The sequence below is a fragment of the Chiloscyllium punctatum genome, chromosome 1 (genome assembly GCF_047496795.1).
Source record: "Chiloscyllium punctatum isolate Juve2018m chromosome 1, sChiPun1.3, whole genome shotgun sequence".
Taxonomy (NCBI): Eukaryota; Metazoa; Chordata; class Chondrichthyes; order Orectolobiformes; family Hemiscylliidae; genus Chiloscyllium; species Chiloscyllium punctatum.
Genome location: NC_092739.1, coordinates 31,147,638 through 31,166,916, shown reverse-complemented (window position 1 = coordinate 31,166,916; position 19,279 = coordinate 31,147,638). Strand labels below are relative to the sequence as shown.

The following is a 19,279-nucleotide window of genomic DNA, read 5'->3' as shown; positions in this document are numbered from 1 at the left end:
AATTAAGGGCTACGGGGAGAATGCAGGTAAGCGGAGTTGAAATGCTCATCAGCCATGATTGAATGGCGGAGTGGACTCGATGGGCCGAATGGCCTTACTTCCACTCCTATGTCTTATGGTCTTAAAATTATAAGGGGCATGGATTGGATAAATCGACAAAGTCTTTTCCCTGGTGTGGGGGAGTCCAGAACTAGACGGCATAGGTTTAGGGTGAGACGGGAAAGATATAAAAGAGACCTAAGGGGCAATGTTTTCACACAGCGGGTGGTACGTGTATGGAATGAGCTGTCAGAGGAAGTGGTGGAGGCTGGTACAATTGAGAGGTATTTGGATGGGTATATGAATAGGAAGGGTTTGGAGGGATATGGGCTGGGTGCTAGCAGGTGGGACTAGATTGGTTTGGGATATCTGGTCGGCGTGAACGGGTTGGATCAAAGGGTCTGTTCCCTAACGCCACAAATTCAGGTTGTCTAGAGGTTTGACAATCCTTCCAGAACATGTTTTTTTCAGACTTGGATGATAGTTGATTCTAATTATGGCCTCAAAAGATCTTTAAACTGTCTCTCCAATGGAGGACCTTCTATCCCTTAGATGTCCTTCACAGAGGATGCTTTTGCTGCTATCCAGTCCGGTTAGTGCATTATCTTATTTGGAGGAGCCTTAAATTCCTGAACATCTTTTGCATAGAAACTCTGTCCTGCTGAATTAGATAGTAACTATTTCCAACCTAAAAAACACAGTGAAAACAAATGTGTCATTTCTTTGCGGTATCCTGCATTTCTGAGCCAGATAATTTCTTTTTTTTAACCATCACCTGAATCTTTTCGTGTTGGTCTTGCTTCGACGGAGTCATATGCACATCATTTTCATTTGTGCAAGCAAATCTTCATTTTGAATCTTCTGACAGATTTGTGTTGAAGTATATAACCCCTGTCCATCGTTGCTGTACTGGTGCAACAGGCATTGTCTCTTTTTCAGTCATGATACTGGAAGATTGCTCTTTCCTTGGAATTGTGTCTGTCACTGGTACCGGTAACACTGCTTTGAAAGATGAACAATTGAAGTCTTCTGCTTGAACTTCGATCATCCCTTTATCCGACATCAAGTTCAAATCTAACTTGGCAGTTTGTTTTCCTCACAGCGGGTGGTGCGTGTGTGGAATGAGCTGCCAGAGGAAGTGGTGGAGGCTGATAAAATTACAACATTTAAAAAGGCATCTGGATGGGTAAATGAATAGGAAGGGTTTAGAGGCTTCTGGGCGAAAGGATGGCAAATGGGACTAGATTAATAGGGGAGAACTGGTTGGCAGGGATGAGTTGGACCGAAGGGTCTGTTTCCATGCTGTACATCTCTATGACTCTATAATTTTATAGTTGAACAACTTTGGTTAAAGATTCTACAATGAATTCATGAATTATATTGTTTATTTTTGTTGCCAATATTTGCTTTCTGCTTGCAAATGTTGGTATTTTCACCAACTGAATGTTCACGGTGGCTCAGTGGTTAGCACTGCTGCCTCACAGCACCAGGGTCCCAGGTTCAACTCCAGCCTCAGGTGACTATGTGTGGAGTTTGCACATTCTCCCTGTGTCTGTGTGGGTTTGCTCCGGTTTCCTCCCACAGTCCAATGATGTGCAAGCCAGGTGAATTGGCAGGTTAAATTGCCCATAGTGTTAGATGCATTAGTCAGAGGGAAATAGGTCTGGGTGAGTTACTCTTCAAAGTGTTGATATGGACTTGTTGGGCCAAAGGGCCTGTTTCCACACTGTAGGGAATCTGATCTAATTCTTCAGTGAGGATAGAGTTGGAGGATACTTCCACCATTCCTGCTTAGTCATGGATTTCCTTCTTACCAATCAAGGTAATCCCAACAGATTCATTCTTAATTTTGGGTTACAACATGAGTCTAGGAGGTCCAATTAAACTTCTACCAGTTGCTCCTTGACCAGATCGATGATAAAGTGTGTTCCTGAACCAGTTGTTTTCTGAATTATCTATATAGAGGCATAGAGCATAAAAGAATCAGAGAAGAGAAACAATGGACAAGATATCACTTTTAATAACATTTACTTTAACACTTGAATCAAAATCCACATAAATTGAATATGGCAAATTGAACAGAAAGTATAAAATACATTTTAAATAGTTGATACAACAAAGATAGATCAGAAAATCTCTAAAGTGTGGAAGCAGGCTATGTGGCCCATGAGTCCATACTGACCCTCCGAAGAGCATCCCACCCCCTCCTTGTAACCCTGCATTTCCCATGACTAATCCCACAGATTTACTTGCAGAATCCTATGTGCAGTGTCAAAATCTTTGCAACTTTGACTTCCTCAAATAGAGTTTTGACTCCTTTCCTTCACATAAGATTTAATCATGATTGTCTCCAAAAACTGTTTCACCTCACCTGAGCTACAAGGATGTGAACATTTGCAAACTGTCCCACTTCTGTAGAACCTCCTTAGCTTCTTTCCCACAGTATTCAGCTTTCAGTCTTTTCAACTATCTCACTCTTCACAGCCAGCCTGCAATGTTGTCTTCCACCTGAAAAAAACCGTCAGCTTCATGACTTTCCCCAACTAGCCTCAGTTTCCCTTGTGGCCTAAGATCTCTGTTGATTTTCCTTAAGTCTGAAGTCACAGCCAGAAATTCCAAGTTACAATATATTTTCCCAGAAGCCTGAAGTTTGGTTTCTCTTCTCATTTGTAGATTGTTTCAAAAAAAATGAATGCTTTGAACCAAAGATTTTGCAGACAAACAGCTCCCAAACAATTCCCAAACATTTCCCACTGGTTTTGGAAATTAAAGATTGCAGTACATTTTGGACACTGTTGAGCTGGGCAAGCAGATAACTGTACACATCTTACCCTTAATAAACTACACAGATTGTAATAGACACTATTTACAACTGCAGAACATGTATTTCTTCTAAACGTGTGTAGCATTGGCCATCACAAAATAGTTGCAGACAATCTCTTGGTTGACTCCACATGGTAGCACAGTGGTTAGCACTGCTGCCTCACTGCGCCAGAGACCTGGGTTCAATTCCTGCCTCAGGCAACTGCTGTGTGGAGTTTGCACGTTCTCCCTGTGTCTGCATGGGTTTCCTACGGGTGCTCTGGTTTCCTCCCACAGTCCAAAAAAATGTGCTGGTTAGGTGAATTGGTCATGCTAAATTGCGTGTAGTGTTAGGTGAAGGGGTAAATGTAGGGGAATAGGTCTGGGTGGGTTGCTCTTCGGAGGGTCGGAGTGGACTTGTTGGGCTGAAGGGCCTGTTTCCACACTGTAAGTAATCTCATCTAAATTAGTTAGATGATTTCTGGAGGGTCTATCAGCAAATATAATTGCTGCCTATTTTGATTCAGCTCTGTTCCAGTAATTCTTTTTTTGCCAAGAAGATTTGAAGAGTGGAGGAATGCATCTGCTTTTTTTTTCAATAGCAAAATCAGCTATAACATCAAATTAAATCAATCCAAATGCTGCAATGTTAATATAAATAACTGCTTGGTAATACAGAAATTACATATTGCAACAAAGTGTCATGAAATGGAAAGTTTTGCCTTGCCCTCATCAGGACTGAAACACAAGAAAACCAGTTTTAGGAAGGAGAGAACAATGCATAAAGCATGAGAAGCTGCTGTTACATGGCAGTGTCTTCATCAGAGTTGAATGGCCTTGTTTGAATTTAATCAGTTAACAGTTTCAGTTGCATCATGCTAACCATAGCACTACTGACCATCACTCTCACTACATGCTGTGTAAATGTTTTTTTCTCATTCTGAAGTTGTTTTCTTTGTTTCAGAACTAATGGAGTGCAGAATGAAAATTTTAACGTATGATATTCCAAACCCTTGCTTTGTATCAGATCAGCCATTTATGTTTTCAGGCATTTTTTGCCATATCTTTGGGTGAACTGCCAATCTCTGGTTAAAGTTACATTTGGAGATTTTGAGAATTCATGCAGGTTATTGCAATATATCACTATTGCAGTGTACTTTAATCATGATTGAACAGAAAATGAGTCATCGAGGTGCAAGTGAGGACTGCAGATGCTGGAGATCAGAGCTGAAAATGTGTTGTTGGAAAAGCGCAGCAGGTCAGGCAGCATCCAAGGAACAGGAGAATCGACGTTTCGGGCTTCAGGAAGAAGGGCTGATGCCCGAAACGTCGATTCTCCTGTTCCTTGGATGCTGCCTGACCTGCTGCACTTTACCAGCAACACATTTTCAGCTCAGAAAATGAGTCATGTTAACCACAAAGGGTCAAAAGGCATTTTCTTATTCCAACCTTTGTTTTGTATAAACAGGTGCAGACTTTTACTGAGTTCTGTACTTCTGCTACAAACAGCATATGAGAATTAAAGAGAGGGATATAAAAACATTCATAACACACACATAAAGCTACTGATATGCCATTGTTAGTTGTTTTTAAAAAAGCTGGTAAATTTTGAATAGCCCTGAATTGTAACTGGTGAAGAAACAAAAACACTACCTTAAATAGAAAATTCAAAGGTTAACTGCATAAAGTTAGTGATGTATTTCAAGAGAATTCCAGAACCCTTATTGCAGGCATAAACAAACAGTAAAATTATGATTACAGAGAGTGTTTCACTGCAGAGCAAGTGAATTCAGCTAAGAACTAGACTGTGAGAGGTAATCCTAGACTGTCCTGATTCTTATCAGAAAATATTGACAGTTTCCACAATGCTGACTTCTCAGCAATTATGTTTGCAGAGAATGGTTAAGAATTTGGATTCTTTAAAATAGACTTGTTGAAGCCGTTTCCATAAATGCTTTCTAAGAGGATGCGATAATTGCTTCATAAAGAAGAATATTAAATGCTATGAGAAGTGAACATGAAAATCAAATCAAACTTGGCACTTAATTTTAAAGAAAAGTATTGTTGCAGATGTAATGAGGCAATAGCTTGTTTCTGTGCTGTAATTAATACTAATAAAAATGACTGAATTAGCTCAAAGTTTCATCCACAAAGGAATTGTAAATGTACTTTTGGTGTAATGATTAAAAGTTAGTTAATTACATGTTCTTCAAAACCCATATCTTGGTTTTTTAAATTGAAATAGCATGCTAAAAATCTATTATTTGAAAAAGAATAATAGACACTGTGAACCAGCCAGATTATGGAATTCCAATTATCTTATTATAACAACTTGCATTTATACAGAGTTTTCAATGTAATTAAATGCCATCCTAAGAGTGTTGTCAAACAGAAAATAATATTGAGTCAATGAAGGAGATATATCATAAAGAAGTGTTATTAATAGCTTAACCAAAATGAGATAAATTAATGGTTGTCTTGAACAAAGTCAGAAATGTGGAAGATCATATAAGTTTAAGGAAGGAAATCCAGATCTTAGAGCTGAAGCATTCGAAAGTTCTGCAGAACAAATTAGGTATGTGCAAGAGATCAGATTTGGAGGATTATTAAGTTATTGGAAAACTGTAGAACGGGAGGAGTACATAATAAGAAGGGATGATGTCATGGAGAGGTTTGTACACAAGGATGAGAATTTTTAAATCAATGCTTCATTGAACTGGAAACTAATGTAGATTAACAAGAAAAAGTCTTATGACTGAGACTTTGTAAGGATTAGATGTAGAGAGAGCAACAGTTTAAATGAGCATATGTTCATGAAAAGTAGAAGGTGGGAGCCTGGTCAGAAATGAACTAAATCTTATACAGTTCCTTCACCTTATATCTTACCACTTAAACTTACATTGTCAATATTCCTGAACACTTGTGTGGTGCTGGTGTGCGCCATCATAACGAAGACAATTACCAAATGTAAAAATGTACTTCAACATCTCTAGCAATCTTCATGTATTTTGACAATCTAAGCTACTGAAGAAAACTTATTATGCATACAATGCACGATACATATTGTAATCAAAATTTTCTTTTATATTTCAGGAAAAAATACACGGCAGGCAGACCTGGCAGAAGTTCTGCATGGTGTCAGCCACAGTGGATTTGTCACAGTTGCTTCATCTTTATCCTTCTCATTTCTCAAGTATTTTTGTTTCTCTATGCACTGAGGCAACACCAGGAGCTAGAAATATTAAAATTGGAACGAGGCATCAGTAAGCAACAAGGTAAGAATTAAAACGTTGCATCAGGAATGATACAATATAGAAACTATAAGCCAATTAAATTGAACTTTGGTTGATAAAGAAAATTTCAACATCTATGCCTAACTAATATTCTGTTCAGGGTTTGAAAATCTTCAACCCAAAGCTTTGTTTATTGTGGCCTGGGGAGCCTAGGCATTGTGTGAGGAGTTGTATGGAGAGGGGGCAGGTTTCACATTAGGTCAGAGGGGGAAATGGCTGTCGGTTTGTGTGTTGCAGAGATAGGAGTTTGTCACATCAGATTTGCTAGGGGAAAGATTAAATTGCTTCAGGAGTCACCAGTTCTGCTGGAATTTGGTTCATAGTGGGCAGGAGGTTGTGGCGAGGAATTAGTGGCTTGGGTCATGTCAGATCAGAATGGGATTTCCAGATAGGTGGGTGCCCAGTGTGTTAAATCAGGCTTGGTGGATTGTCAGATTGGGTTGTGTAGGTTGTGGAACTGTTCAGTTTAGATGGTGCTGTTGGATCTGGTGTAGGCAGATGGCATGGTGGTGTCAGATTAAGGGTTGAGATGTATTGGTCTGGCAGATTAGGTGGCTTGGAGTGTTAGGTACTGAGGACATAGTTGGGAGTGGTCAGACATGACCACGATGAAGGTCAGCCATGAACACATTGATTAGCCAAGTAGCCTTAAAGGGTTGAATGGCCTATTCCTGCTCTTATTTTCTATGTTCCTATGACAGTTCACTGTCAGGGTTAAGTTTAATAGTTACCCAGAGGTTGGTCGATTTTGAATCCTCTTAACTTTTCAGGATAACTATTAAGCTTAACTAAGACAGAACCCTCCAAAGCTCCTGACATGAAGTGAACTTTAATGGAATGTTCTGAGGCAGGGGAATTGCTCATTAGAAGCATTAGTTTCCGGGGCATATTTGTGAGAATCAGCTATACCATGAAGGGCTCCTGCCTGAAACGTTGATTTTCCTGCTCCTTGGATGCTGCCTGACCTGCTGTGCATTTTGAGTACCACTCTAATCTTGACTCTAATCTCCAGCATCTGCAGTCCTCACTTTCCCCTGTACCATGTGGTCCTGATCTCTAGTTTATGTTGTTCCTATGACATTGTGGTCATCAGAATATCTGGCCCCAAATCATTGAATCACTCACTTTTCCACAAAAAAGAAATACAGTTGCCTTTTGAATCTCTATACAAACTACATTTCACTTCTGTGATTTCCATAATAACATGTTTTGTAACTCTTATTATCTTTTGATTAATAAAAAGACTTGATGCTATTTTTGCTTTATTTATATTTGAATGCATGCGACTTATAGTAAGTAATATTGCCAATTCAATTAAAAATATTGAAAACTCCAATCAGATCACCCAAATTTTCCATTCCTTCAATAAAAACAAACCCAATTTTTATACATAGCTGGTCTCTGGAAGGCAATTAATTGTTTTTTTTCCGAATTGTGTTTTCTACTTCTCATTTGTATTGAAGTGATTTGAGTTGTCTCATGTGACAGCCAGTAATAACAACCAATCTCTTGCTCTGATTATCCTGGGGTTACTGCTGACCAGAAGCTGAACAGGACTAGCCTTTTAAATGCTGTGGAAATAAAATCATATCAAAGGCTAAGAACTCTGCAGCAAGTAACTCCTCTCCTATCTCCGCAAAGCTTGTCCATCATCTACAAGGCACTTCAGGACTGTAATGGTATACACTCCAATTGCCTGGATGAGTGCAGCACCAGAAGCTGTAAGAAACACGACAGTCTCCCATTCACATTCCCTCCCTTCACAACCACCACAGTTGATATAGCATGTACCATTTACAAGATGCGCTGCAGTAACTTACCAAAGGTCCCTAACAGCATCTTCCAAATTTTAAGAAGATTTGTAGCTTAAGGTTTTTCTCTCTGAGAAAAAGAACAGGAAATGACATCACCACAGGAAATGGCACCACCAACCCAAGGAAACCGAAACACATCAATAGAAAGTGGGTCATAACGTCATTGCTTAACCGGAAACTCACTGATGGGTTACCTAGTATGGTGATGAAGTGTCTGAAAACCAACCTTCCACCTCACCAAGCAAATTTACATCCAGCACCTTCCAAATCCAAACTTCCAAAATCTACCACCTAGATGGCCAAGCACAGCAGATACATTGGAAGACCACAACCACAACTGCTCACTATCCTGAATTGGAAATATATATCCATTCCCTCACTGTCAGTGGGTCAAAGTCCTGTCAAACTTAACACGATCATAGGTGTCCCTACACCCCGTATCCCCTAAAGGAATTTAAAAAACACGCTATCTTTTTTCTTGAAATTAAGACAGCACATACGGTAATGTCATAATGGAAGAAGGGCACTACATAATATCCCTGTTTTTATAAAACATTTCATTTTCTGAACCATGATGGTCTTAACAAAGGGTGTAGTGGTATGAAATGACAAGGGAGTCAAGATAGATTCATATGGTATCCCACTCATAATTTCTTTGCAGGTTAAAATTTGTTTCCTATTTTAAGACCGTTTACTTTGCAGTATCACACTTTAATTTTCAGTTATTATTTCTTACTTTAGCCTCTTATTCATATTGCAAATCAGATGATCGATTTATATTAACACCAAATTGTTGAACAGCGTGGAGCTGGTGCAACATTACAAATACAATAGGAAAGTACTCAACTTCCACTCTCTATATTTACTCACTTTAAAAAACAGCATGTTTTTTAGCGAGAAACCGGAGGCTTGTCTACTATGAGGTCAGCCATGTAGCCATATATGTGTGTTACACAAACATACTAATTGCCACTTATGAGAATCAACCTGATGATCCAAGTGTATAATTAACTGCAACTTCCAGACAATGTATTTGAAAGTAATTAATATATCCCCTTTGTTGGTGGAGAGAAAAGCAAATAGTCACACTACCTGCTTCTACTTTGTGATAAGAAGAAACAAGTTGGTACAAGGTTTTGATTTTTTAAAAATTGGGATGGGTGTAGCTGCAACTATGCATGAAGTCTCGAGCTAACGAGATTTGATTCATTGGTAAAGTGCTATTTTTGCATTCTCATCAGGCAAATGAAAAAAATCTGATTAGTTTTTATTATGGACTTAAATTGAAAGACATTCAAGATGGCTTGACATCAGTAGTTCATTCTTACATTCTTATGAGTGTCCGGCTTATTAAAATTATCATTTTTAACTCTTGCTCAGTAAGAGGAGACAGAATGAGATTCAAATGGAATCAGCATTCCATGTCTTCACAGAGCACAGGGTCTGCCAGGTGTGAGCAGGGAGATATCTGAGAGCTACATTCAGTAAAAGAGTCCTCTTGTTCCTTTGTACTGGATTAATCAATGGAGCTTTATTACCTTTCTAGGCAAGGCAAAGAGTCTTTTATGAGTCAACTTGTTCAGAAAGTACCATGTGAAATTGAAGGTTAAATTACAAGATAACAAAGTGAAGACTGATATCTGTAAAATCTTATTGAGTTGGAAATGCCTATCTGCTTCAAAAGCGTACAACAGTACTATGCTGTTAATATATTAAGTTTGCAAGACTTAATGGAGCTGTGGTAACAATGCTCCTATTTATATCCGATTGTAGCTTAAGCATAAGATGGACTCTTTGAAGGTTTTCGATAGCACTTTTTTATTATAGTAATTCAGTTTTCTGTCCATATTTTATCTTTGTCGTTCATTTGTTTGTTTTCTCACGTTTAATATTTCCACAGTTGATTGGGCATTGCTGACTGACCATCATCACCATATTGTAGATAGAGAGGAAGAAGTGAATAGCCAAGGTCATTTTCCTATGGTGGGGGAGTCCAAAACCAGAGGGTATAGGTTTAAGGTGAGAGGGGAAAGATTTAAAAAGGACTGAGCGTCTAGATTTTATGAGGCCATCCTAGACATTAAATGCTTGTCCTGAGCAGTTTGTAGCTGAGATCCATTTTGTCCAGCAATCTCAATCTGGGATTTTTGTGCATTCATGGAATGTATATCTTCCTGATTGGTCCCTCCCACTTCCACAGTCTTACAGCAACCCCTGCTCCCAAAGTACTGGCAATTAAACACCATTCTTGTTACCACAGTCTCAAAACATTGCACCTCCTTCTCATGCCATAATTGATATTCACCTTACTGAATGATCTATTAGCTTGAAAAATAGTCAACAAAAGGGACAGAATGCAGGAAACTACAACCCAGTTAACATGTCACAGGGAACATTCCGGAAGCTGTTACGGAAGTTATCGTATAGTGCTTAGAAAATTTTAACGCTAGATGGTCTTGTGAAAGGAAAGTCATGTTTGACTTGTTAGGGTGCTTTGAGGAAATAATAAACAATGTAGATAATAGGAAATTTTAGAAGTAATGTACTTGGACTTCTAAAATGTATTTAACAGGATGGCACATCGAAGGGTGCCCCACAAAATAAAAGCTCATGTAATAATGGGCAACATGTAAGCATGGATCAAGAAATGTCCAACTAACAGGAAGCAGAGTAGAAATAAATGGATTATTTTCTGATTGGCAGGCTCAACTATTTATGAAAAATATTAATAATGTGGATGAAGGGACCAAATGTGTGATTGTCTAAATTTACTGATGACATAAATGTCGGTAGGAGAGTGGATTGTGAAGTGGACAGTAAAGGGTCTGCAAAAGAAACATTACGCGAGTGGACAAAATATTGACAGGTGGATTATATTGTGAAATAACATGAAGAGAGAAGCAATATAGTACTTAAATGGCAATTGAAGAACTCTGAGCTACAGGGAGGATCCAATTGTCCTCATAAATAATTCACAAGTATGGTAAACAATTAGGAAGGCAAATGAAATGTTGTTTAAGGCAAGGTGGGTGAAATATAAAAATAGGGAAGGTTTATTACAGTTGTACAGTGGTGCTGAGAGCACCTCTGGTGAACTGCAAGAGTTTTAGCTTCCTTACTTAAGAAAGAATATAATTATTAGAAATAGTTCAGAGATGGTTAGTTTGAATAAATTCTGGGTTAAAGGGGTTATCTTATGAGAAAGGTTGGACATGTAATTATTGCCAATTAGAAAAATGTGAGGATCTTACTGAAACATACAGCAGGACTTCACAGGATGAATGCAACAAGAATGTTTCCCTTTACAGAAGAGACTAGTACTAGAATATGTAGTTTAATAATAGAAGGTATCTCATTTAAATTAGAGATGAGGAGAATTCTTTGCTCTCAGAAGTTCATTATTTTGTCAAAATTTATCTGCCGTAGTGTAGAGGAAGCAGGCCCAGTGAATGTTATTAAAAATCTAGTTCTTAATTGACAAGGGAGTTAAAGGGTTTTGCAGGTAGACAGGAAAGTGGAGTTGAGGTCACCATCAGCTCAGCCATGATCTTACATCAGCAGGCTTGAGGGGCAAGTGGTCTCTTTATGGTCCAAATGCATATGTTTGTATGTTCAACAACATGTCTACAACTTTCAGAAAACTGGCTTTTGGTTTCCATAATAAAGTCTGCAAAGGAAAATTAGCTCCTGATATATGTGTGTGTGTATATACATATATATATATAGATATGGAAATTCAAAAATATAATAGATGAATTCTAATATGTTGCAAGTACTGCATTATGCATAGTTTTCTCTACCTTTCTTTCAAACAATCTGATTTGGCTTTTGATTGCTTGATCAATTATTGTCACATATATCGAGATACAGTGAAAAGTGTTGGTTTGCCCACTACACAGGCAGGTTGTACCGTACAAAGTGCATCAGGGAAGCAAAACTGAGTGTAGAATACAGTGTTATAGCCACAGAGAAGGTGCAGCAAGAGAGAGAGATCAGAATTAAACATTTGTGGAGTCCATTCAATAGTCTGATGACAGCAGGGAAGAAGCTGTTCTTGAATCTACTCATACATGTATTCAAACTTTTATATCTTCTGCCTGTTGGAAAGTGGTGGAAGAGGATATAACCGAGGTGGGAGGGATCTTTGATTATAATGGTTGCTTTCCTGAGGCAGCAGGACATATATATGAGATTAATGAATTGAAGGTTGGTTTGTATGATGGACTGGGCTGCGTTCAATTTTTATAGATGCACCATGGAAAGCATGCTATCCGGACGCATCACAGTGTGGTTTTGCAACTGCTCTTTGCCAGATTGCAAGAAATTACAGAGTCCTTTTGGACATGCTGAATTTCCTTAGCCCCCTGAGGAAGTAAAGACATTATTGTGCATTCTTGACCATTGCGTCAACCAGCACAGATTGTTGGTGATCATCACTGTCAGGAAGTTGATGCTCTCGACCATCTCCACCTCAGCACCGTTGATGCAGGCGGGGGTGTACCCTCCACTGCTCTTTCAGTTTGCTGACATAAATGGAGAGATTGTTATCTTTACCCCCTGCGGCTAAGCACTCAATCTCTTTCCTGTATTCTGTCTCGTTGTTGTTTGAGATCCAACCTACAATGTTAGTATCATTAGCAAAGCTGTAAATGGAGTTGGGGTGGAATTTGGCCACACAGTTGTGAGTGTATAAGGAGTATAATAAGGGGCTGAGTGTGCAGCCTTGCGGAGCCCTGGTGTTGAGGATTATGGTGGAGGAGGTGCTGTCATCTATTCTTACTGATTGCAGTCTATGGGTCAGGAAGTCAAGAATCTAGTTACAGAGAGTGGAGCCAAGACCTAGGTAACAGAATTTCGAGATGAGTTTGTTTGGAATTATGTCGTGGATGGCAGAACTGTAGTTAATGAGTTAGAAGCCTGACATAGATATCCTTATTGTCCATAAACAACAGGAGTATGTGTGATTAATCTGGGTCTCGAGCTTAGTTTGGTATTGTTCCTTGGTGTCTGATGGCCTTACAGAGGTCATTCCTGGATTTGCCTGATTTGTATACCTCAGACTTGCACTTCAATAGGGAGTGAATCCTTCGGTTCATTCATGGTTCCTGGCAAAGTTTGGATGAACTTCCTTGGCAAACTGTTGTCTGCACACTTAGGAATAAAGTCAGTCATAAATGGACAAATTCCACCCCAACTCCATTTACAGCTTTGCTGATGATACCACCATTGTAGGTTGGATCTCAAACAACGATGAGACAGAATACAGGAAAGAGTTTGAGTGCTTAGCCGCAGGATGTAAAGATAACAATTTCTCAATTTACGTAATGGCATACTTGTTTAAGTTGGCCACTGGACCAACTTGAAATGGACCAGTCTGCCCACCCTAAGCAGTCCCATAGAAGCCCTTCTATTGCCTCAGCCCAACATTGCACTACCTTGTGTACTGGGTCCTCATACTTCAGTTTCTGCTTGTAAGCCAGGAGAAGGAGCACAGTGCTTCAATGTGATTTTCCAAAATGCAGATGGGAAATGGAGTGGGAGGTATCATTGACAGTTGTGCCGCAATGGTCAAGGATGTTCAGACCTCTGGTAGAGTAGGAAACATGTTGGTGGTATTTTGGTTGTGCATTCTTGAGATGGGCCTGATAGAAGTCACCAACTACAATTAAAAAGGTCTTGGGGTATCCTGTCTCGAGGCTGTTTGTTGTATATTTTCTCAAGTGCACTTTTCACTTCCACATGGGGTGGGCTGTAAACCGCTGTCAGGATGATGGAGGTGAACTCACATGGCAGGTATTAGGGACGGCACTTTACGGTCAGGTACCCTCAGTCCGGGGAGCAGTGACTTACCAGGGTCGCTTTGTCTGGTCATCAAGAGGTGCTGATCAAGAGGCAGGCTCCACTGTCCCTTGCCTTGCCCGAGGACAGCGAGTGATCCATTGGGTAAATTAAGAACCCCTCAGCTTGTAAGGCACAGGTAGGTGGAACAGGAGTGAGCCCTGTCTCTGTAAAACACAGCACACAGTAACCCCTCAGTTCCCGTTGGAAGGTGAGTCTAACTTTTATTCTCAATGGCTTGGGTATCTGCCAGGATTATGCTGGGGAGGGGGGCACTTGAAACCCTGAAGTTTCAGACAAGTCCAATGCATCTCCCACATTTCTTGAGTAGGTGGCTGCTCCTCATCAATCCAGGGTGTCGGTGAGGGGACATTTGCTGCTCCGAGAGGTAATTGAGTGCTGATGATGTGGTCCTGGGCACCAGTCATGGCCTTGAGCGTTCCAGGGGTCTTGTAGTCAGCTCAGTCAGGCTCCTCAATGTTGGGTCACCGTGGGGTCAGATCTTGTTCCTGCACTGGTCAGACCTCGGTTCCGAGTTTTCACAAGGTCAGGCCTGTCAGAGGCCAGAAGGCATTTGAGTCTGCAGCTCCGGTGTCAGCAAGGTAAGCTCTCTGGGGGGATCTTGCAGTCTTTCTGGTTGGCCCTTCTTGATATCAGATCACCATAGGGTCACGTCTAGTTCCTGCACTAGTCAGGCCTTGGATTTAGGTTTCTACAAGCAGGTTGGGCTTACAGGAAGCCAGTAGGCCATGAGTTCCATTAGACTGCAGTTCCATCATCGAGAGTCAAACTTCGTCGGTCTTAACATCTTTAAACCTGGAAGAAAATTTAAGAGAATGCTGTTAGTAATTCTGATAGACTTAGAATTGAGGTTTCACAGGGCAGAAAGATTATAAGATATGTCAAAATAAGATCTGTTGTATACAACTCACAAAAATGCTTTAATTTATATTGTTATCCATTAGACACCATTCACCAGTTTGACAAGCAACTTTACAGCGAAATGGACAAAGTGGAAGGAAACGCAAACTTAAAATCTGAACCAGAGGAACCACATGAAGAGGTATTTTCCAGAAACCATCTAGGTTACAACACATTGGTTTCAATGCTTTGGAAATGCTGCATTCTGTTATAGGAAATGTTTTAGAAAATGTCCAAGACCATAGTGTTCGCAAGAGTTTTAATACAAATGTATGAAAGAACTGATCAAGAATTTGCAGGGTTTTGATGGGAAGAGAAGGAAGAAAGCTATTTACTATTTAGCGCATCATTAATTAGAGAAAATAAATTCAACCTCTATCTTCTGTGATGTGTTATTATGGCACTTTTTGTTGCTCTCGTCCTGTAAGCTCCACACGACTGCCTTTTGAAATAGATTCTGGTTTCAGCCTTGCAATCACCTGGGAATTGTTGCCCAGTTCCTTTTTACTGACATAGATCCTGTTAACTACATCACCCCTATATGTGCAATGGGGCACCTAGCATGAATAAACCTCAGTTTGACAATCATCTATTTGCTAATAAAAACCAAGTTTTGATTGAATTAAATATGGAAATTAGCAAAACTGAGCCTATTTCTGCAGGCTTTCCCTGGATCTTCCCCTGATGTTCTGCTGGATGTTTGCAAAAGCCCCATTTGAATTTCATCCCATATATTTTAGCTGTTGCTAAAAACACTGCTCTGACTCTTCACGTATTTCAGCCAACATTAACTCTGCCTCCACAAAGCTTCATGAGACAGGCACTGTGGTAAAGAGTGACATACTGGCTCAGCATTTAACACTGGTGCCTCACAGTGCCAGGGATCTAGATTCGATTCCATCCTCAGGCGAATGACTCTGTGGAGTTTTGCACATTCTTCCTGTGTCTGCGTGCATTTCCTCCCACAGCCCAAAACTGTGCAGGTGAAGTGGCCTGACCATCACAAATTGTTCAGCGTTCCAGGGATTTGCAGGTTAGATGGACTAGCCATGGGAAATGTAGGGTTACATGGATGGGGCGGGTCTGGTCGGGATGCTCTTCGATGGGTCGGTGGGGATTTGATAGGCCAAATGGCCTGCTTCCACACTGTAGGGATTCTGTAAAATTGAATTTTACAGTACAGACTGAGGCCATTCAGTACATCATTTCTGTACTGGCTCTCAAAAGAGCAACCCAGCCACTTCCATTCTTCTGCCCTTTTTCCATCTTCCTCCAAATTCATCACTTCCAAATATATATCCAGCTGCCTTTTGAATTCGCCTTCAGGACTCTCCCAGGCAGCGCATTCCAAATCTTAACAACTCTGAGTAAAAACTTTTTCTTTATCTTACTCCTAGCTCTCTTGCTGACAACCTTGAAATTGCCACCCCTGGTTATAAACTCTGAGGCCTTCTTAACAACTGTTTCAACTTACCTGGTCAGCTTCAGAGAATTAGGCTCTTGAACCCCGAGTACTCTCTGCTCCTATACTCCTCGAAGTTGAGTCTGTGTTGTCTCTCCCTGTTTCTTCTACAAAAATGCATTACCTCACATTTCTCTGCATTGACATTCATCTTTCAGGTGTCTGCACATTTGGTCAACTTGTCAGTGTCCCTCTGTAGTCGCTCAGTGTCATTCTCACAATTCTCTATTCTCCCTCGCTTAGTATCATTTGTGAATTTAGAGTGTTTGCACTCACCACCATTCTCTATGTCATTTATATAATCAGGAAAAGCAAAGGTCCAACACCAGTTCCCAGGGGAACTCCACTTTCAACTCCCCTCCAGTCTGAGAAATGCCCATCTATATTTACCCACTGTTTCGTATCCTTTAGCCAATTTCTAATCCATGCTGCCAAGGACCCATCAATCCCAAACATTTCTAAGTTGCTAACCAACCTGCCATGTGGTATCATATCAAATGGAAAAGGTACAATAAAAAATAAGAGCAAAGTAGAGCGAATTTAAACATAATTAAACTTTTAACATGGATAACTAAATGAGAGACAAAGCACAAAGACTGTTCTTCAGAGACTGTTTTCCAAGAAGAGACGTATGTGTAATGTTCTTAGAAACAATTAAAACTTTCTACCTTGATGTGGCAAGGAAAGGAACGTGGTGTTTATCAACAGGAATCTTGAACTTCTTCAGCTTAGAATTGCTTCTCTTTAAACACAAATCATGTAACAGCATCCTTTCACATGCCCTAATAGAGAGCCAATTGGATTTACAAGATGACAAAGGTCAAAGTCCATCTAGTTCACCCTCTACCTTCCCAAGAATTGCACAAATGCAATCATAATGGAGTTGTTGATTAATCATGTGAATCAATCTCTAAAAATTAGTCAATAACAAACCTAGGAGAAAGTGAGGACTGCAGATGCTGGAGATCAGAGTCAAGAGTGTGGTGCTTGAAAAGCACAGCAGGTCAGGCGGCATCCAAGGAACAAGAGAATTGACATCATTCCTGGTGAAGGGCTTATGCCAGAAACATCGATTCTCTTGCTCCTTGGAAGTTGCCTGACCTGCTTTTGCAGCACCACACTCTCAACAATAACAGACCCCAGCAAGATCACAGGAAACTGACAGCTTTTGAGTGTCAGAGAAAACTGAATGCACTATGTGCACATATACTGTAGTCAGTCACAACCTAATTTCAGAAATGAGCCCTCGAACAAGCTCTGACTCCATCTGCATAAGAAAATGCCTAATGCTTGCTTTAGGTGAATGCCCAGGATACCAGTTCAGGTGGCTATACTGGTGTGGTGGAAGGCGTGCACCAATGCAGAATGTGGGTGTACCCGTGGTTTAGGTACCTGTATATGGATGCAGTACCAACAGATTTTTCATCTGAAGTATCTTTAGTAATTTTCACCATGTTGCTTTAACAGGTTTCTTACATTGACTGTGTTCAGCTGATATTACTTAATGACTTCAATGACCATCTCTTACAGTTTGCAAAGATATTACCCTCAGTCCCCCAAAACAAAACCCCGGTATATGGAGTCCCACCTGAAGCACAAGTGGATAATTCACAGGAAATACAAACTCTGGCTAAGGTATGTCGGATAAACAAAAGCTACCGGTATAATATTAGAAATAAAGTAATAAATCATTACCGTAATTACTTCATTAAATAAAACAAAATTGGCATTTTCACATTTCCAGAACCTTTGGCCTGAATTTCACTCATTTGAACATTAGGTTGTACAAGTTTCTGATTTATTGCTGTCCTTGCCTTCAAGGACATCCAGATCCAGCTCATCAGTGGAGTTCTAAACACCCGACAAAGACAAAGCACTGCAGGCAGATTATATGAATGAGTGCCTTCACCACAATCATTCCTTTCTAATTGTTTGAAGAACCCTGATATCAGAAGATTCACTGCCTCACTGCCAGAAACGTAAAAGTTGTGAATGAAACTTTTAAGAAGTACTCATGAGCAGCCTTACAGGAAAAAAAGCAATTGATTCAGTGCTACTTCCAATGCACTGATGAATCTTCCCTCAAACCTCACAACTTTACAGATGATTGTATAAAACATGTCCCATGTTACTTATTTACTCTGTTAAATGGATGAGGTTAATGCCTTTTTCTAAAGGAAAACTTTATTTACTTATAAATGTGGGTGTAGTTGACTAAGCCAACATTTATTGCCTGCCCCTAATTGACATTGAGAAGGCGATGAGCCACCTTTCTGACTTGTTATAGTCTAAGTCACGGTGGCACAGTGGTTAGCACTGCTGCCTCACAGCGCCAGAGACCTGGGTTCAATTCCCGCCTCAGGTGACTGACTGTGTGGACTTTGCACGTTCTCCCTGTGTATGTGTGGGTTTCCTCCAGGTGCTCCGGTTTCCTCCCACAGTCCAAAGATGTGCAGGTCAGGTGAATTGGCCATGCTGAATTGCCCATAGTGTTAGGTAAGGGGTAAATATAGGCGTATGGGTGGGTTGCGCTTCGGCGGGTCGGTGTGGACTTGTTGGGCCGAAGGGCCTGTTTCCACACTGTAAATAATCTAATCTAAAAAAAAGTCATGTAGGTACACCCACAATATCTCTGAAAATGTTGTTACATACTCTGAAGAGATCACAGGCAAACTTATCAGATTCACATAAACACAGGGATAGTCACAACTAAAGGAAGAGCTTTTTCTTTTGATTTTCGAAGGCATTGAACAGAACTAAGAGCCATGTGAAAAGCCCATTGGAGTGTTGATTCAATATCGTATGCAAAAGAAAGTGGCTTCTATCTTTATATGGGGATTGCGATTGCCAAGGTTGGAGTAAGACGTACTGTGCCGATGGGCTTCCCCTGCTGCTGTGAAGTTTCTTCACAGTACAGTCAGTTCTTCTGTAATGTGATGGTCGCATTCTTGTTCAACCCCGCATTTCAGAAAAATCGCACTTTAAAAACAGCACTTGAGGGGATCTAAGATGGTGGCGATCTGAGAAGATCACACTGCAGAGCTTCGCATCGCAGCAGGAGCAGGACGGTCCTTTAGCCCACCCAACCCAGGTCATCAGGATTTCTTGGG

General features: G+C 40.3%; 1 protein-coding gene across 1 annotated transcript in view; it reads left to right on the top strand.

The window, feature by feature from the left end:
- The window catches only part of LOC140487987 (uncharacterized), a 43,982-nt gene that overhangs the window by 3,078 nt on the left and 21,625 nt on the right, over window positions 1–19,279 (top strand). Inside the window, exons 2-4 of the mRNA XM_072587541.1 lie at window positions 5,935–6,116; window positions 14,752–14,849; window positions 17,700–17,804. Coding sequence (XP_072443642.1) covers window positions 5,935–6,116; window positions 14,752–14,849; window positions 17,700–17,804 — 385 coding nt within the window. The remainder of the gene's footprint in view (window positions 1–5,934; window positions 6,117–14,751; window positions 14,850–17,699; window positions 17,805–19,279) is intronic.